General features: G+C 52.2%; 1 protein-coding gene across 6 annotated transcripts in view; it reads left to right on the top strand.

Annotated features, from left to right (window-relative positions):
• The window catches only part of LRRK2 (leucine rich repeat kinase 2), a 43053-nt gene that overhangs the window by 12029 nt on the left and 10850 nt on the right, over positions 1 to 20174 (top strand). For 5 of the 6 annotated variants that reach the window (XM_078598949.1, XM_078598948.1, XM_078598950.1 and 2 more), the window contains 25 exons: positions 48 to 192; positions 1337 to 1476; positions 1775 to 1903; positions 2502 to 2672; positions 3138 to 3396; positions 4202 to 4408; positions 4952 to 5178; positions 5944 to 6194; positions 6911 to 7059; positions 7708 to 7801; positions 8534 to 8720; positions 9500 to 9675; positions 10594 to 10805; positions 11271 to 11398; positions 12025 to 12252; positions 12953 to 13154; positions 13680 to 13768; positions 14449 to 14639; positions 15007 to 15161; positions 15962 to 16111; positions 16834 to 17028; positions 17629 to 17814; positions 18371 to 18483; positions 18789 to 18976; positions 19569 to 19729. In XM_078598949.1, the coding sequence (XP_078455075.1) occupies positions 48 to 192; positions 1337 to 1476; positions 1775 to 1903; positions 2502 to 2672; positions 3138 to 3396; positions 4202 to 4408; positions 4952 to 5178; positions 5944 to 6194; positions 6911 to 7059; positions 7708 to 7801; positions 8534 to 8720; positions 9500 to 9675; positions 10594 to 10805; positions 11271 to 11398; positions 12025 to 12252; positions 12953 to 13154; positions 13680 to 13768; positions 14449 to 14639; positions 15007 to 15161; positions 15962 to 16111; positions 16834 to 17028; positions 17629 to 17814; positions 18371 to 18483; positions 18789 to 18976; positions 19569 to 19729 (4333 nt within the window). Of the gene's footprint in view, positions 1 to 47; positions 193 to 1336; positions 1477 to 1774; positions 1904 to 2501; positions 2673 to 3137; positions 3397 to 4201; positions 4409 to 4951; positions 5179 to 5943; positions 6195 to 6910; positions 7060 to 7707; positions 7802 to 8533; positions 8721 to 9499; positions 9676 to 10593; positions 10806 to 11270; positions 11399 to 12024; positions 12253 to 12952; positions 13155 to 13679; positions 13769 to 14448; positions 14640 to 15006; positions 15162 to 15961; positions 16112 to 16833; positions 17029 to 17628; positions 17815 to 18370; positions 18484 to 18766; positions 18977 to 19568; positions 19730 to 20174 lie in introns of all 6 variants that reach the window. The other variant, XM_078598953.1, reaches the window with a different exon arrangement.

Below are 20174 nucleotides of genomic sequence, written 5' to 3'. Positions count from 1 at the left end.
TGTGTTTGTGCGCATGTTACAGTGCCGTTGTGTTTGTGTGTGTGCAGTTCATCAGCGAGCTTGCGCTGCAGGAGGCCGGCCTGAGGGTGCTGGAGTGTCTGGCGGCAGGAGAGGGAGCGCCCGATTTGCTCCTGCAGCAGGGGGCCACAGACAGCACCCTGCACAGCATGCAGACCTACCCACTAGAGAGAGGTACTCCTCCTAGTTGTCGTCATTCACGATTGATTCCACGCCTCCCGTGCGGCACTGCTGTCAACAGGCTGGGCTGTAATAAGCAAACGGCCATGGTGGCCCAAGTGACTCCAGAGGTCAGGGTGCTGAGCTGGCACCACTGAGATTCTGAATTTGAATCCAGACAGCCGTCTGTGATTAAACTGAGTCGATGGTCCTCAGCCCAGTTACCAATGCCTGTGCAACAAAAACCATAATATCACTTTTGGTTCTGCACTCACTTTGGCGAAATTCCAGTACTGAGAATTAGAATATGGATTTTTGACGGTTGCGTAACATACACGACTGTCTCTAGCATCGCGAGTGGGAAGTGCTGCCCCCCACGGTGTGGACCAGAAGCCATGTGAAGGGATCTCGGAGGTAACTGTGTGGTATTTGCTTCCGAGACCTGTTTTCTAACATGAAGGGCTGCAATGCCCTTGGAGATTTTTTAGTTTTTATTTCACCTTTATTTAACCAGGTAAAAAACCTTGAGGTTCAAAACCTCTTTTGCGAGGGAGACCTGGCAAGAAGTCAGCAAACATAAATAACCACACACATACACACAATACGAAATAGTACAAAACATTAAAAACAATTACAATGGTCAATGGCATTTTCTTCTATCGGAGCTTTTAAATCAGACAGTGATACCCTCTTCTCCAGTTTTATAATGGTTTGTAATTTATTCCAGGGCCAAGGAGCATTATAGGAAATTGAACGTTTCCCCATTTTAGTCCTTGCCCTAGGAACTGTTAAAGAGAGCACCGGCTGAGACGAAGGCTGAAGGGTTGTGATGTTTTTGTTCGCTGTGAACAACGATATGTAGGGAGTAGGCCAAGTTTCTCCCTTATATATTGACTTCTGGTAAAATGCCGAGAGCACAATCGGCATAAAATAGTGGTGCGTGGGGCGCATTGGGGGGGAATTGTTGTATATATGTCTTGAAGAGTTAACTGAGAGCAGAGTCATTGATGGAATATGCCAAATGGTTATTCAGCATCTTTTTACTGTCATGTCTCCTTGGAATGGACCATTTGATGAGGCTATTGGCAAGGACAGGCAACACAGCCTTATCCACTTTGGCAGCCTGGTGTGTTGTGAATCGCTGTGTTGCGTGTTGCAGACGTGCAGCTGGCTGGACTGAACATCCTTGGCTTCCTGACTCCGCTCAGGGTCTGGGGTAGCACGACCCTCAGCGTTCTGGCCGAAGTCATCACCGTGGCCATGCAAGCCTTCGGCGAGTACGAGGACATACAACTGCAGGTACCTACCGGGCGACAGGTCACTATTACACGGGGGGGGGGGGTCCCCTGGCCGGAGCGGCCCAGGCGCAGGACTACAGAGGGAGGAGGGACACGAGACGGGGTGCCCCATTGCATTCCTGGCATCAGGGTCTATGCTCAACCACGCTATGCCACTGAATGGATGCGTTGTGAGCGTAATAATTGATTGAAGTTGATGAATCGATGCTCGTTGCATGCCCTACATTCCGCCCTTTCGTTCCTTGTGCAAGCCAAGTCTCCGTGTGCGTTGTTTGCGATTCCCTCGCTGTGTGGCGCAGGGCTGCAGCTTGGCTTTGGCTCTGCTCAAGTCCAGCCCTCAGGCGCCTAAGCTATTCCTGAAGGTGTCATTCCACAACATTCTCTTCCCCATCATGAAGTCGCTCATCCTCAGGAACAAACAGTGTCAGGTACTTAAATCTGCTGCTGCCCCAGTGGTGACCGGAGTGCTACAACCAATATATGTGTGTGTGTGAGAGGTGGTGTGTGCGTGATTGTGGGGAGCAGTGGCGCAGTGGTTCATGTAAGGTCCTGCGAACCCAGTGACCTGGATTTGCTGATCACTCAGTCTTAAATGAATATGTCTTCGGATGATTTGAGTTTGAGCAGTGATTGGTGCACTGCGCTGTGAGCCCAGACACCTGGGTTCGATTCCCAGTCACGGCTAACAGCAGTGAATCAATCCTGTGCCTCCCGAGGTCAACTCAGCCTTTAAAAAAGTACCTGGTGTGATATGTCAACATCAGCATTGAGGAGCCAAAGGCTACCATCACGTAACAAGTGCCGGCCACACCACTTCCTCCGTGCGTTGTGCTGACTTTAATAGGTGCTCGCTAACAGCCCTTGCCCCAACTAGTCTCTTAAATCTCTATGGGGGTTCTTGGTCATCGTGTGTGTGTGTGTATGTATTTATGTTGAACTTCTCTAACACAGTACGTGGCCAACCGTGCTAATTGGAGGCGCTAGGAATGTGCAGCTTAGCCTGCGTGCGCTTGCGGGCGTGTGCAGTTCCTGGCGGTGTGCAGCCAGTGCATGGTGTGCATGACGAGGCGGCAGGGCGTGCGGGACTCCATGCTGCGTGCGGCGAGCGAAGCCGGCGACGCGGAGCTTGCGGAGTTCCTCCTGCTGCTGGACGCTGACCCCAACGAGAGCACGGGCCACGACAGCTTGCTCTGCAAAGTGAGTGGGCAGCGGTGGGGGAGAGGGGTCAATCGCTTCACAAGCAACAGCCGTAGGGGTGGCGTTTTAAACAAATGTACAGCCCATTTATCAGTCTGCTGCTGGATGAGGGCCTCCCCATGTCGTGCAGGTCATGGGGGTTATTTGACCGCACGTCCACCATCCTGGTCAGTGCGGTGTCATGAATGTATGGAACATAGATGTGGGAACGTAGAAATACAGTACAACAATGTTTATTTTCTACACTGCCCTCTGATGTCCACCACGTAGCAACAGCCCTGCAGCCGTCTGTGACAATCTGGGGCCATGTAATGTGCCTGGTCTGCAAATATTTTCCGGGTTGGCGGCGCGTGACCCGTAGCTGCGGCCATAGCGAGCGGTGTCCTCGATTCGGTGTGGTGTCTGCCGCTGATATATTTTTCGGGAGTACTACCGGCTGAAATAAATCCCTCGGTCGCGTTGCAGGCTTGTGCCCAGCAAGACGTCGCTCTGACGGAGCTGCTGCTGAAGCACGGCGCCTGCGAGGCGGACGTGCACGCCGCCCTTCGGCAGAGCCTGGTGCACGGCAACGCGGACATCGTGGGCCTCCTGCTGCACAGGCTCGGCAGCGACCCGGCCAACAAGGCCGTGTCCCTGGGCCGACTCCGTCTGGCTTCCCTCCACGCCGCGTGGCTCCGGCCGCTGTTCACGCAGTCAAAAAGACACGCTGGCAGGACCGGATTGGGTAAAGGATTATGATTCTGTCCCGTGGAAAATGTGAATAATTTTTGCACGTGCTCTTTCTCAATATCTGAAGGTCATGCAGCACCAGGTGACATCGATGTTGATCAACTATAGCTCAGTGATAAGGCCCACTGAGCTATATAGATATTTTTCAGAAGCGACCTGGCCACAAATGATAGCTCAACGAAGTGGCGTATCACGTGGTAATTCATAGCAGCCAAATACTCTTAAACGCATGTTTCTAAATTTGGAGGGAAAACTGGAGGACCCGGAGGAACAGCCACACGACCACGGAGAGAACATGCAAACTCCGACTATACAGGCATAAGGGTTGGGATTGAACCCACAACCTCATGTGCACCGGGCGAGGGCGTTAACAGTTTGTTATCATGGCTAGATACCGGCGTCTGGGTCTTAAGTCGAAAACGACAATGGAGTGCATTGGTGTCGTGTTGTTCGGTCGGTCATGTCGTCCAGTGTGTGTGTGTCCCACCTACCTTGAGCTGGGTCGGGGAACGTTCGACCCAGTAGGCAGGGTCTCCCTCGAGACATGGGGTCTGCCTTGGCGATAATGCCGCCTTGCCAATAGCCTAACTCGACGGCAAGCATTCATTTGCGACGAAGAGCGGTCCTGACGTTGGCTGAGCGGGGGGCGGTCGAGCTCGGGGGTTTTTCAAGATGATGTCGACGTCTTGCCAATAACCGAAGCAATGCCTCCCCGCTCCAGTGTCAAAGCACGAGGTGGTTGTTGAAGTGGGGTCGTGTGACCCGGTGGGGGGTGGCGTTTGTGCCCCCGTTACGCGCAGGTGTCGGCTCGCGGGTTGCTGGCTTCGTGCTGCATTGGCTGGAGGAAGCCGGCTCGCCTGCTGTGGGCAGCAGTGTCCCCGCCAGCCTGTGGGAGATGGACCTGGGAGAAAGCGCCCTGTGGGACGGAGCCCTCCTGGGGAACAGCTTTGGCAAGGACGACACGGATGGGACGAAGCTCGCGTTCAAACTCTGGGGAGACGTATCAGGTAGCTGAAAGTTACCCTGAGCGGTGGCGATAAATGGGATTTGCACTTGACTGCCATCGTTTAAGACGACACCATCACAGCATTAAAATACGTCAATGTTCATGGAAGGTATTCGGTATCTCTCCATGTGAAAACGACACGGGTGCAAGCATACACAAGCTGACAAGAGGTTATTTAAAACCTAGTAGGGCTGTGTTATAATGCGTATACAATAGTTTAGAGCTCTTTGTCAGGCCATTGCTGGATGAAGACCTCTCCACACTGTGGTCATGGGGTTGTCTGACCGTACTTCACTGATTTTTTAAAATCATACTGTGTGCAGAAATCACTCACCGCTGATGTTAGCCATGGTTTTGAATTGAACTCTGACCTCTAGGTTCATAGTGTAGTGAGCTAACCGCTGCACCAGTGCTCCACCTCAAATCACCATAACACATTCTGATTCGAACAGAGTAATTATGAAAGCAACCCAGTAAAAGTCACTTTTATACCAAATCGGGGGATTACCTCACTTTGCTTCTGTTAATGTGTGTTTGTGTGCAGGTGGGGCGTGTGATGCGAGTGTGGAATCGCCGAGCCCCACGGCATCGCAGAAGACCCAGGAAGGCGCGCACGACGTCGTGCACAGCGTAGACCTGTCCGGTAACGAGCTCTCTGGCGACATAAGCGGGGTGCTGCTAACCCAGTGGCTCATGCCTCACCTCTCCAAGCTGCTTCGGCTGGACCTCCAGCAGAACCGCCTGACGGCGATTTCCCCAGCTCTCGCCACCGTGAGTTTGCCGCTCTGCGGCGTGGAAATGTTCCAGGGTGGACGAGGATGAGGATGATGAGAAGGGTGTGACATGGGACTGTGATTGGTGTTAAGACGGAGGCTGCGCAGGGGTGGCCGGGTGGCTCCAGAGGTGAACAGCGCTGAGCCGGCGCCGCTGAGATCCTCCGTTCAAATCGATGTTTCGGCCGACCTGTGATTACACCGGGTGCTCACGTGCAGCGAGTTGGTGGCCTCGGCCTGATCGCCAATGACTGAACGTAAACCGTCATAATTAAAATTGGTTCCGACTCCTGAGAATTAAAATGTCAAGTTTGACTGTCACGGGATGAGTTTGACTGTCACGGGATGAGTTTGACTCTCAGTGGTTGGAAGGTGTGCTGCCCCCCTCTACTGTGTGGACCTTTGGCTGCCACTCCATAGTTAGTCTCGACCACCGGCCATCATCTCTTCTAGTGACATGCCCTGCTCAAGTCCACTTTACTTAACAGTCAGTGTATTGTCTCTAACCGGTGTACATTCTCAAATCCACGTGTCTCTCTTTCTGTCTCTCAGGAAGAGGGAACACATGCACATACAAATTGTAACACACTGGTTTATATACAGGCGATTCGACGGATGTTTCGCTATCTTCGTAATGTATATCAACGAATCGACTCTTCAGGACTCCTCTAGTGAATTACGCAGTGGTTTCTGAATGTACGCAAGGCTTCTTGATGTGTCAGCGGTGGCTGCTGACCACTGTTCTCTTGTTACTTGTTGCTAGGCGCTGAAAAGCCTCACTTCGCTGAACCTGAGCGACAACGGCTTTCAAGAGTTCCCTCGAGCTGTGCTGCTGATAGAAAGCCTCGCTCACCTGGGCCTCTCCCACAACTGCCTCGCGTCGCCGCTTCGCTTCGACAGCCCCGTTCGGTGCTCCCACCTGCGCACTCTGAACCTGTCCCACAACGGCATCGCGGCGTTTCCCGAAGGGCTCCCCTCGTCCTTCGGCAACCTGGACGAGCTGCTCCTGGAAGGGTACGTGCAGCGCTCTGGGTGTGTGTGCGGCAGGGCAGGGGGGGAAGGGTGGCTTTGGTTAATTGGACCAGAGAAATGCTATTGTACAATACAATAGGAAATGTGTGTGTGCAGCCCTTTGCCAATCCACTTCTGGGTGAGGTGCCCTCCAAACATCGTGTGGGTTATTTGACCATACTATGCAGATTAGTGTGGGTTGGTATAGGCAGGTGAGGGTATAGAGGACAATACTTCAGTATATTTTTCTGCACTGCATTTTGTTTCCCACCCCGTAGCCCCATAGCCTTTCGCAACCCGATGTGCATAGTGGTTACACATTTAAGCACTACCCAGGCTCAAGGCTGCTTAGCTTTAGAGAGCTGTCGAGATTGGGCACATTCCGACGATTTGGTCATAGGCTTCGAATGTAGACGGTGTCTAAATGCGACCGCGTCTCAAGACGCTGTATGGAAAGGGTGAGTGTGTTTGTTTTGTAGAGTGAGGCAAAGGGTCATAGGCAGACAAGAGGAGGAAGGTCTTGAGTCTTGAGGACCTGAACTGGGGTAGGAAGCCGACAGCACGCTGAGGTAAGGAAGTTCCAGGCTAGGGGACAGCATAGAAGAATGAACGACCTCCCACTGAGTGAATATAACATGATAAACGTGTTTTCATCAAAAAATGTTGGGGGAAAAAATTGAATGCAGAAACTGACCTCGATTGTTTTCTTTTTGTTTTAGGAATAAAATAAAATCCATCCCAACCGGTCTAAACCTTCCGCACCTGCGGCACTTGGACGTGAGCCGGAATGACCTAGAAGGCCTGCCGGGAGACCTGGCCACGACGCTGCCAGCCCTGGAAACCCTCCTCATCTCCCACAACCGCTTGGGTAGCAGCGGCACGACACCACAGCGGCTTGCACAAAAACAAAGGCACGCGATGTAACCCGACATCCTTGATTGTGAATAATATTGGTCGCTAAAGCCTACGTCATTGGAACCTCATTTGCCAGTAAAACATATGATAATTGGTTTTTTACCCTTTTATCTGGCAAAAAAACTGACACATTTTTTTACAAGGAGTCATGTTTGCATAGACCACAATACCTGCAGTCATAATGCAAACAAAAAACATAACTCTGATAATGTATGCACTGTCCTTGAAGTTGATTTGTCCACACGTGTTAAACTGCTCAGAATTCCTCGTGTGGCTCCCTCCTCCCATCAATACTGCTACCAAACGTCCCAGTTTGACCAGGACAGTCCTGCTTTCAGAAAGGTTGGCCCAGTCTTCAAATGCTTTTGTGAATTTCTGGATATTGTCCCGGTTTTAATTGTTCTGACGTATTGACAATGGAAGATAACCGGACACGTTGCACAGATCACAATGATGGGCAGAGTGGAGCTGAATGTAATTGGCTGTAGGTTTCAGAATATCGTAGTCGGATTCTTACATGCTATTATTATCCTGTGTAATACATACCTATGATATATTATTGCTCATGTGATGGCAGTAAGTTGCACATGTCATTTCACAGGATTGGTGGGAAACCTACCCAGTAAGTTAAGCACAGTAAAACTATCGGACAACGAGCTGGACTGCGTGCCATCAGCCATTCTCAATCTACAACAGTGAGTACTTTGCATACAAAGTACTACAGCTCAGATACAAATGTGGAACTCACGTTTTAATTCCAATGTCTATGTCAGCATGGGTCTCTCACGGTTTGGGTGGTTTTCCACTGGCATTCTGCCGAGCCGAGCTAGAATTGGACTTTGAGACTCTGGCCTCACGAGACATCTGAATCTGGTTTGGGACCAAGCAGGGCCAGGAGTGGGGCTAATTATGTTCATCATGCGGCATGTCCGTGTGTGGACTTCATTATGCGTGACGGCAGCGGTGTGTCCCGGATTCTAGAGTGGGGACAAACAACCTGGCGCACCTGAGCCGTGCCACGTTGGCACGGCACTGCCCTGGTGCAGCTCACTTGTACGGTGGAAGAGGCACCATGGTGGCAAGATGTTAAGTACCTCCCCTGGTATGCAGGAGGTCGTGGGTTCAATTCCGACCCTGACGCCTGTATATTTGGAATTTGCATGTTCTCTCACCGTGGTCACGTGGATTTTTCTCCGAGTCCTCTAGATTCTCCCTTCACATTTAGAATCAACGTCACGCGTTTAGAGTATTTGGCTGCTGCTGTACATTTCCACGTGATAAACCACTTCGTTGGGCTATCATTTGTGGCCAGGTCACTTCTGAAACTGAGCTATATAGCTCGGTGGGCCTTGCCTGGCAAAATAAAAAAAATAGTTGTTAGTTTAGGTAACAGGGCCACGTTTCTGGCTGCGCCTGTCCCTCGTTAGGTTGAGGGTCGTGGACCTCGGCAGCAACTGCATCACGGTGGTGCCGAGGCCCAGCCTCTGGAGGACCGGGATGCTGAAGGAGCTGCTGCTGGGCAACAACCTCGTGGAGGCCGTCGAGCTGACGGGGGCCTCCGGGACCTGGGCCCGCCTTGAAAAGCTGCACCTCGGACACAACCGAATGACAGAGGTGATGCTTGCCGACCTCTGCCACGTTGTGACTCGTCTCTCCTGCTAATGGTCTATTGCCACTCGGCCGATTTTGATGACACGTGGTTATACAGGTGAACCTCGCCAAGGTTGTCATCGTGTTCACCCATTTTACCTAATGGTGTTTAAACACTGTGGCAGTACCGTGCACCCTGACTTGGTGATTGACCAGTCTGCCAAACGATTCATGGTCAGAGGCTTGTCAGACTCCCGAGCCAGCTGGGCTCCTATAGAGCCAGGAGATGATAAGGCAGCGAGTGGGTTTGTGAACTTGTCTGTGCGGACGTCTTGTGTATATCCCCCCCCTCCCCCCTGGTGTGCATCTGCTTCTCTCCCACAAACATTAAAATGAAATTGGTCAAACATCCCAATGCAGAACACTCCTGGAATGGAGTCTCAATGAGACTTTCCTGGAAAAATCTACTCCGGAAAGCCTCACTGAATCTGAAGAAAACTTTATTTTAAAGGGTCTTGCAATGGGTGTGTAGATATTTACATAAATGTTTAGATGTGTGGGAGGAAACCAGAGGATATGGAGACACCCCACGTGAAGAATTGTAAGCAACCGAGACTTGAAGCGACAAGTTCTGGCAAACAGAGAGGGTATCTCGCCGCTTCTCACAGCTAAGATACCACACCGTCAGACAGTCTTGATTATTGGAATATTGGTAAGATTACGAGGGAGGGCTTGCGTGCGGCCTTAAGAAATAGAGCGCGCGTGAAGCAGATTTCTGCCGTGCTCGTTGATGATTTCCGTAGGTTCCAAAAGGGATCGGACAATTGGAGAGCCTCACGTCGCTGGACCTGAGCTACAACGACATCACGACCCTGCCCAACGAGCTGGGCGGGTTGCACCGCCTCTGGGACCTGCAGCTCGACGCTCTCAAGCTCGACCTGGACCTCACACAGTTTGGGAAAACCAAAGACCTGCTGAGGTAGGCACGTGGTCTCCTGTTTGTGTCACTGCCGGGTCGTGTAGCCCGCATGCCCAGCCACCGCATGCTTAAACAGCTTTTGTTCAGCCAGATCGAGGGGCCTAAACGGGCGTGGCACGGGGTAGAGAAGAGATGGAGTGATGTGGTACAAGAGGACGTGGAGCTGAGTGGACTTGCCGATGACTGGTACCAGCGGTGTCAAGATCGGCCTCTATCGAGGAGGCTCATGAAGGACGCTGCTACTGGGTAGTTGGAGGCAGCCGCCCTCCAGCAACAACGGAGGAGCGACGCTCACAACATCAAGCGGAGTGCCGGGTGGCTAAAGCACATCAAGTTGGCACAGTAGGGGGCCCAGGTGGTGCTTCAGCCAGTCATCTCAGTCGACCCGTGGCACCTGGGTCTGCCCCGTGACCTCCTGCCAGGGGGCGGTTGTTGTTGTGTCGCTGTGCTACGAACCCTCCGACATGAATAAATTCTCGGCCAAGGCTGACATTGCTGGCGATTATCTTGGGGGGGGGGGGGGAACAGTGTGGGGACCTCCCTTATGTTGACTCGGCCTTAAATGAGCACTTGGTGCGATGTGTGTAACATCATCACGAGGATAACGGAGGTGGTTGGGCGTGGTATTAGCCACACCACGCCCTCGTGTGTCGTGTTGGCCTACGTAGGTACCCACGGGCTACAGGGGGGATCTTTGTCTTTGGTGTTGCTGAGAGTGGTTGTGGTCGCCGCAACTGTCAGGGCCCACCTCTCGACCTCAGGGTCACCGGTCATCTCGACCTCAGGGTCACCGGTCATCTCGACCTCAGGGTCACCGGTCATCTCAACGGGGTCACCGGTCATCTCGATGTGCCAGTCTGCCAACAGTCTGTTAAAGTTGTACCGGTAATCTTTGTCTTCGTGCGTGGCGTCTTCAAGGTTCCTGTATCATCGGCTGCGGAAGGCCGTTCCCTACAACCGCATGAAGCTGATGGTGATGGGCAGCGCAGGACGCGGCAAGAGCACGCTGCTGAGACGGCTGCAGCGCGAGAAGCTGCTGGTGTCCACGGCGACACTGGGCGTGGACGTGCGCGACTGGGCCGTCCTCCACCGCCAGCGCAAATACATCCTCAACTGCTGGGACTTTGCTGGTGAGGCCGCTGTGCTGGAGCCAATGACCACGATGCATGGAGGTCCCTCATCTTGACCTCGGACCAGCCAGAAGCAGTCTCTCGCTTCTTATCCAACCCGTTTGTTCGAGGCCTCTGGCCGACTAAATTCTGGCAGCAGTCCCCTCCCCTGTTGGTGGTCACGGACCATCTGCTGCAGTGTCTCTCCCACTCTATCAAGCCAGAAGAGAGTAACGTAACATGGCCCCAACCTTAATGCTGCTGTTAATTTCCGATCGTTAACACAGCTTCACTCGCAAAAGCTGTGGAGTGGTTGGCGTGCTGTTCTGAACTCGGCAACTGGAGTTTTATTCCTGGCCATGGTGCGTTATATATATATGAACCGATTCTGTCTGCCCCCTTCACCAACCTTCTGTCGCTGTGTCTCGTGCCTCCATGCCTCGCGTCATCCTTGTACGTACGTCCCGCACCGTGCACCGTTGGCAGGGCAGGAGGAGTTCTACAGCACCCACCCGTGCTTCATGTCTCAGCGGGCGCTCTACGTCCTGGTGTACGACGCAAGCCGGGGCCCCGACGAGGTGGCCAGCCTCAGGCCGTGGCTCATGAACATCAAGGTTCGAGTCCCCCCGTCCCCAGGGCCAGGTCGGACTCGGAGTTACGCGAGGCACGGACTCGGTGCCGTCGGTAAAGCGAATGCCACGGACGAGGAGGTTTATTCGCGTGTCATACCGATGTGCGAGGGGGGGGGATGTCGCCAGTCAAGAGCGACGAAAGCCGCCCGAGTTGTGTTGAGAAGCAAAGTGAGAAGCAAAGTGCGTTTTCGTTTAAGCAGGTGAGAGCTCGAGCGACAGGAAAGGGTATAATTAGTAAGAGTGGCGTGGGTCACCGACGTGACGAAACCAGTAACATGGCAACAAGTACAACAACGATAGAAATCTCAGCAAAAATGAGAACAATAAAAATTAGAGAAAAATCTAACTTCGATTTAAAGCTTTCGTGACTGCAGGGATTCATATTCTTGGTTCTTTCGGTAAGAAGGAAAATAATAAAAATAAAACATAATAAAATAAAATTCTTACGACGTTTCGGCCACAACGCAAGCAGCCGTAAAAATCAAACTGTCTTTCAGAAATAAATCAAAGCAGCGGGCCCTGCATGCCACGCGTAATGCACGTCGTCGCTCGCGTGCTGCGTTCGTGCACACCCCAACGTCGCCTGCGCTTCCTGCGTTTACAACCAGGTGCGGGCTCCACTGTGTCCGGTCATCCTCGTGGGGACACACGAAGATAAAATAGCCACTGAAGAAAAGGAAACGCTGATGCGGAGTAGCGTGCGCTGCATTGAGGAGCTCTGCACGGAGATTCAGCTGACGAACATCGCGGACCACAAGGTGGTGTGCTGCCTGGAGGAGAGCGGCAACATCAAATCGCTGAGAGAAAGCATCGTCCAAGCGGTCAGAGACTTTAAGGTACGTACCTTGAACTTCTTTCGCACCGTACGTAGCCAACCGTGCTAATCGGAGGTGCGGGGGAAGGACAAGGGGGAACAACGGCTTCTGCAGAGGGAAGACTCTGGTCATTTCCATAATAATAATTCCAATAATTATCTTACCATTATCTTACCCAGGAAAGCCTCGTTGAGTCTCAAGATCATTTTTCAGGAGGGTCCTGAATGGGGGATGTTTGGGAGGAAACTAGAGAACCCAGAGAAAAACCCTCCACGCACACGAGGGGTGACGCCACTAAGCGCTTCGATCTCGAACCCCATTCCTGTAACACCAGCCAAGCCTCGGTGGTCGAGCATCCCCAAGTAATATCCAGACTCAAACCTGCTTAGCTTCTGGCATTTGTGGTGTTGTTATCCATTTACTCTTAAGTGTCTTAGCTAGATTGCAGTGCCATGCTGGACACAAAACATTCAGAATAATTATGTTCTGGCTAATTATCCTCTTCGTAATTTTGTTGAAGTTATTAATCTTGAAGACCATCCGTATGGTCACCATACAACCTCGTGTTGTCCAGAATCACCTTTTGCGTGCATTGTCACTCTCATTTCTTTCCAGCCCGTACGCACCGATGAGCCAGTCGTCTACGGCAAGCGTTGGAATCGGTCGATTGTCACGGGCCTTTGCACGCTCACTCGCTCGTTGGTCGTGGCCGCGATTTCAGATTAAAGGGCAGCCCGTGATGGGGCAGCTGATCCCGCACAGCTACGGGCAGCTGGAGGAGCGGCTGTGCGTGGAGCGCGGCCGCCTGGCCGCCGGTTTCCCCGTGATCTCGCGCTCGCGCCTCCAGGATCTTGTCGCCGACAGTCAGATCCCTCTGGACAGCGAGGAGCTGCCGCACGCCACGAGGTTTCTGCACGAAGCTGGTGGGGCTCCATTTGCTAGTCCTTTGTGTTTATAGCCTTTTTGCCGTGTCCTGCCCGCATCACCTCTGTCCTTCCTCGCATCTGTATCTTCCCATCTCTCTTTTATAATACCATGTATAGTTTACGTCGTGTCTAAATGCGACCTCATCTCCAAGACGCCCTACATAAATAGTGGGCGTGTTTTATCGAGAGGGACATGCAGTCGGTCATCGGCAGAGGAAAAAGGGGACAGTCTTGAACATAGACTTCAACATGGGCAGGGATTCAACAACACGGGTGGCTGAGGAAAAGGAGTTCTAGACAATGAGGGCAGCAGAGGAGAGTGAGCACCCTCTCGCTGAGCGGGCAGGTTGACTGGTGGCTTCGATATAAGACCTTGGCCACTTGGGCCCAGAGTGCTTGGAAGGGATGAGAATGAGAGGAGAGCCACCGGCCCCGTGTGCGCACCGCACGTTCGCTCGCCTCGCCCTGCCTGGCGCCGTACTGCGTTGTTGGCGATGGCCACGTGGTGATGCGTGTGCGCAGGTGTGCTGCTGCACTACGATGACCCCGCCCTGCAGCTCACGGACCTCTACTTCCTCGACCCCCAGTGGCTCTGCAGCTTAATGGCCCAGGTACACGCTCGGGACACCGTGAACTCACATGGACACTAATAATATATAATTATCACAGACGCTGTAAGCGCGGGCTTGCTTTACATTAGGTGTGAAACCTACGATCTGGGGCTTCATTTCCAAAGGCCTGTGGCCCACATGACGTCTGCCACTTTCAAACGAACCCAAATGATATTCATCTGTCGCTGCAAGCACCTTGGAATGAAGTAGTAGAGGGGGAATATTTTGACCTGACAACAAGACTGTGTTCCTAATTTTAGCGCTACACTCGGTCACTTTTATGACTGCAAGTCCTTCCGTTACGGCTAGTTCTGTTACACATCTTGATTGCATTATTATTGGATGATGCTAATGTGCGTGTTCATGTGTGGTTGGCCACCAAAGTCCTGTTCCTCGGTTTGGGAAAAGTTTCCCCACTTCTGCTGTCAGAGAGATTCTAAACCAAGGCTGTTGAAACACCTGGTCCATGTGGGCTGGGCTGGTCCAGAATCAGAATATTTATACTGGAGGAATCAGCTATACAACTCAGATGTCCTCGCCCTGCCTGAAACGTGAAACACGCTTTTTGCATTTAGTTTGTTGTCCTTCCCCCCGCACCTCCGATTAGCACGAAATAAGTTCACCATACACACACAAGGTACACACACAAACGTAGTGCGTGGTGACGCGAGCCGCTCCAGGTGGTGACGGTGCGCGAGGTGAACCCCTTCGGCAGCACGGGGCTGCTGCGCCGTGCCGACGTGGAGGCCTTCTTGCTGCGGAGGAGCGGCTTCCCCCAGGAGTACGTCGGCCACTACATCCGCCTGCTCGAGCGATTCCAAATCGCCCTGCCGCTGGGAGACCACGGCGACACGCTGCTCGTGCCCAGCAGGTGCGCGTGGGAGTTTAAACCACTCCACACCTTACCTGGCGGAAACACCCACTCGTAGCTCGGCAGCGAAGATGTACCCTGGCTGAAGCTCCGATGGGGGGGGGGGTAGCTTTGTCTCTTGGGTTTTGTAATCGCAGCCCACGTGAGCAGGTGATAAATTAACTCGAGGGCAGTGAGTGGTGAGCACCTGCTGCATTGTGCGATACATCTGCACTGGGGAGACGAAGGCAGCGGGGTGTGGTGCCGGCCACTCAACCCCTTGTGTGCTGTGCCGGCCTTCATAGGCGCTCACTCGCAGCACTGGCCCCAGCAGTCTGTTAAAAGGCTATACGGGGGACCTTAATGTTTGCGTTGTGTGTTCGCGTAGCCTCCCTGAAGGGCGTCCCGCACTGGAGCTGCCGGGAGAGCCGGGGGAGCTGGTGCTCACCCGCTGGTACTGCATGCCCTACTTCCCCATGGGCTTCTGGGCTCGCCTCATTACCAGAATACTCGCCTTCTCGTCCTACATGCTCTCCGCACCAGGTGACTGTGGCACCAGCGTCGGGCTCGAGCACGGGTCGGCAACCTACGGCTCCGGGCCGCATGCGGCTCTTTAGAACACAGCATCGTGACGTCATTTATCAAGGACCGCCCCCCACCGTCTCGTATTCACCACGCAGTGCATTGCGGCTCTTGAAATTGTTGAGATTTTTTTGGATCGAATTCGAAAAGCATTTCTCTTCTTATTTTGTTTTCCGACCCCTGTGCTAGAGGGTTCCATGAATCGGTTGCCAGCATAAAAATCAAAAATGTTTATTCGATTGTCATTATCAGCATTGCCCACTTATCCTTTGCACATCGTAGCTATATGAAGGGACAGGGAGCGGTGGTTCACAAACTTCACTATGAACCTTGCTAACCTCAGTTTAAGTCCTGGCTATGGTGAACATTCATGGTGCGTTTTATATCGGAACCTCACTTGACCAGCACACACTGAGCAGCGTGATGAAGTAAAGTCAAACTCCCTTGACTGACAAAAGGGAGGTCTTTATCCAGCAGTGGATTGAGAAAGCACTGTACATTTCCTCACTTCGACAAGATGCTTACCCAATGGGTTTGAATGTTGCATCGTTTTTGATGGCTCCATGAGACACTTCATATTTTTGCCAGAGCTGCTCTTTCTACCACACATGGTGATTCTGCTGTCAGCCTGCCATGTTTTTCATTCCTGCAATTGGCTGTTAAGCCGAGGCTGCGTTTGCGCATTTTTCCGGGTCTGGCCAACGCTGTGATGGATTATTTTTTGTTCGGCTTTCCTGCTGCTGCTGCTGCTGCGCTTTCAGGTTCCTTTCTGCAGCCCTCGCGCAAATACTGGCGCCAGGGCCTCTCCCTGCACTGGGGCCCAGATGCCTACTGCCTTCTGGAGGCCGCAAACTTGAAGTACTGTCCGACAGACAGCAGCCTCAAGATCACCGTGCCCAACTCCAAGAGAGGTGCTTGAGGGGTCGCGGACAAAGGGCGGTCAGGGGTTCGTTGCCAAGAGACAACAAAAGTGAATCGCTTAACTTTCCATCCTAAGACAATGTGAACAAAGGGAAATTTTTACCTAAGATATTTTAATGGAACCAGCCCAAGAGGTCTTCACAGATTGGTGCTGTGCTTGGAGGGAGTCTGTTTTCGAGCAGACTCGCTCACTCGTAACGATGGGCAAATACATTCAAAATACAGTTTACTGGAAAAAATGTAAGTAGATGCGAATGACCGATTGTGACTCGTGTAATTTTAGATGCCAATTCTCTGATGTGTTTTCTGGTTGTTACCGCGTGTTGTTCGGCATGATGTCCGACGTGCTGATGAACATTACTCGACAATCCGAAACCACATCGGAAAGCCATCATACAGCACAAGTGTCAGATGCGTATTTCCACGTACTTTAAGGTGTGTACTTTAGGCACCATTTACAAATGTAACATCATCTCCTAATTCTAAGGCAGTGGTGGTGGATAAGTCTAACCATAGAACAACCAGTGTTGGCTTTCCCACAAAGTGGCATCTATTTTATTTGCCCAGGAGGGATGATTGGCCGAGTGAACTCGCAACCTTCCAATTGCGAGCCGCTCACTCCCTGGCCAATTTTTTAGATCCCCCTCTAAATTAGATACTGCCCATCTCCGCTGGACTAAGCAGCACGCGGCTGGACGGTGTGCGCGTGCAGGCTGGCTGCTGCTGGGCCGCGCTGTGGACCACGTGGACTCGCTCATCGAGGAGTGGTTCCCCGGGCTGCTGGAGCCTCACGACGGCGCGGAGAGCAGCGCCGCGCTGCTGCACCAGTGGGCCGGGCTGGGGCCCGCGGACGACACGCAGCCGCCCTGCGTGCGCTTGGCCGCCCTGCAGGACATCGCCGAGTCCGGTGAGCGTGTGGCGCCCGCGACGCCCCAGGAACGTCGCCACGCGTCCTCGAGATGCGCAAGTGTGGTCGAAGTGTGATGGAAGTGTGGTCGAAGTGTGGTCGAGGGTTTTGAAGTGGTCCTCCCTTGTAGAGTAGTTCAGTTTCGCATGTGTTCAAATATCCCGAGGGTTCCCATTGCTTTAGGGAAGTTTATAGACGTTGCATAAATCTGTCACATTGCAACAATGACAGCAACAATTTTAATTCATAATTACATCTTTCTTTTATGGCACTTTTCATGAACTCTGTAGGGTAGTGGTGGACGAGGTGGGTTCATTCATAAATAGTTTCTTTAGAACAGCTTTGTGTTTATTTGTCCTTCTCCCGCACCTCCGATGAACAAGGTTGCCTACATATGGTGTGAAAGAAGTACATATTACATATACATACTCACCACTTCTCAAGCTGCGTTGCTCAAACTTTTTAAAATAATTTTCCTCTGAATCTGCTGTTTATGTTTATAGTCCCTGTATGCACGTTACATCCAACTTAATATTGTTGCCTCTTTGGAGAGCGTCTACACGTAAGCGTGACGCAGGGCGTAACTTTGTCTTGTCGCAGATGACGTTGTGTTCTTTCCGAGAGTCGGGGAGAGGCACTCGAGCGGACCAGAGGAGGAGCGGGAGCAGGAGACCCGGATCCCCATTGCCCAGCTGGCGCCCGATGTGGTGCTGGCCGACGTTCCCGACCACCTTCAGCTCGAGCTGTCCAGCTTCACCCTGGAGCAGTCTGCCGAGCACCTGTTAGGCGAGTTGCCGCCGGCTCGCGCTCGCGTCTTCGCCTCCGTGCCGCGCATTTGCAGCCGTGCACACGCAAACGCAACGCTCGCGAGACTGCGGGCAAGGCTCTTGAGCGGCGGTCCAGATAAGCTGCGTATTGGGTGTTTTACGCATTAAAAAATGTATATCGTTAATTCATTCGTAATTTAAATTTGTAACGCGCGCAAATTGCACGTAAGAGGACGTTCGGATGCACGGGAAAATAAATGATGGAATGAAAGGGAAAAGTTTTAAGATTCTGACAAAAGATGTACGCCGACGTGTGGGGCGGTGACTGGGAAAGAGGGCCGTTACTTCCAGACGACTGGAACTGCGACAGAGAAGCAATGTCCTCCGCCATGTCTGGAAAATCTTACACGGCATATAAATATCATGCGTAGTCATCCATACAGCGATATTGTTGCACTGTTTGAGTTTGCATGAGAGAAGTCAAGTGGATGCATGCGCCATTAAAGAGCGGAGATTGAAAAAAAAATCGATGAGTCTCATCTTCTCTTTCTGTTTTCTCTCTGACCGGACACCAGGTGAAGGAGGGTTTGGATCGGTCTACCGGGCGCTGTACGGCGGAGACCAAGTGGCCGTGAAGATCTTCAACAAACACATCTCTCAAACGCATCCGCACCGCCTCATGAGACAGGTACAGCAGCCAGGCGGCTTCACGTTTTAACACCGACCCAGGAAAGCCTCACCGAGGTCTTGCCACCAGTGAAATGCAAGCACGCCTTGCTCATACGAGTATCGTGCTTATTATATAAGGTGCTCTTAAATCCAGATTCTATTGTGTACGGTATATGAGTTTAGTTGTGTTCATGTGGCTGTGGCTCCAGTTGTGGTTGTATGGCTCTGGCTCTGTGTTCATGTGGCTGTGGGCTGTAGCTGTATTTGTGGCTGTGGGCTCTGGCTGTTTTTAACGACTTTAGCGTGGGCACGTCACGTGGGTAGGAGTTGGCAGTCCTCAGCCGCTCGCGCCACCCATCGCTCGTGTCCCTCCTGGCCGTGGGGCTGCGCCCACGGCTTCTGGTAATGGAGCTGGCACCACGGGGCTCCCTTGCCGGCGTGATGGAGCGGGAGGGGGAGCTGCACCGCACCCTCAAGCACCGCATCGCCCTGCACGTTGCACATGGCCTCCGGTAACCGCCCACCGTCCCTAATTATCACAGTTGGCTGATCTCTTATTGGAAATGCGACGTCTTTTCTTGGATATATGCTGTGTTCTCTGGGATGCCAGAAGGGTTTTGTTTGTACATTATCGTGTGTCCTCTCAAGTAATTTGAATCAATGAAAGATCATGACAGCCCTGTCATTCGTTATACTTTCATGTCTTCCCCCCGCTATCCATGCCGTTGACTCCCTGCTCGTTTTTCTTCTTGTCACCGATTGTCTCTTTATCTCTGTCCTCTGTTTTTTGTGCAGCATCTTGAGATGTGGTCACATTTTCACGCAACAAATTCAAAGTGTTGTGTTGTATAGACTCGCACGGAGACCCGTAGACTCACGCAGGGATCCATAGCCTCACAAAGGGATTCATAGCTTCACAAAGAGAGGAGCCATAACCTCACATGAAGACCAATAGATTGACAGAAACTTACAACTAATTGCCTCTAAAACAAATAGGCCCACTGTTTCCGTGCAGCATGTCAAGATGCGGAGACGCTATATAATTCCCACATTGTGGTGTCTAAGTAGTAACAAGGTAGGTGTGTGTGCGCGTGCATGTGGCAGGTTTCTGCATGCTTCCATGATCATTTACCGCGACCTGAAGCCAGACAATGTGCTGCTGTTTACGCTGCAACCGAACGCAGCGGTCATCGCCAAGATTGCCGATTACGGCATCGCACGGCACTGCTGCACCATGGGCATGGTATCTCCCGATGGCACACCCGGTGAGAGCCGCCGCCTTCCCCACGCTGCACGCCTCGTAGAGTCTCCGCGGGGCTGCCCTTGTTTTGTTATTCCTGGCCATGGCTAACACCCGTGGTGATACCAGAACCACCTTTGACACCCCCCCCCCCCCACCCTTTCGCCAACCGGCATTGACCAATGTGATGTATGTGTTGAACTTCTTTCACACCGTACGTAGACATTTGTGCTAATTGGAGGTGATGAAGTTTGGTCAAACAACCCCCGTGACCATCCAGCAGCGGCCTGACAAAGGGCTCTGCATTATTACTAAATTTATAAAACTGGGGATCATAAGGGATTAAAGGGAAGATAATTATTGATAATCCATGCTCAGCTCGTCACAATCGATATTAAATGGGATTTGCCATATGAGCGCATATCCTGGTGATGGTGACCTTCAGAGTAGAGGTGCAGAGAGAAACATTG

This window comes from Lampetra planeri, chromosome 11, assembly GCF_965212315.1.
Source record: "Lampetra planeri chromosome 11, kcLamPlan1.2.h2, whole genome shotgun sequence".
Classification (NCBI taxonomy): domain Eukaryota; kingdom Metazoa; phylum Chordata; class Hyperoartia; order Petromyzontiformes; family Petromyzontidae; genus Lampetra; species Lampetra planeri.
Note: the sequence above shows the minus strand (reverse complement) of the source record. Positions and strands in the feature narration are given on the sequence as shown.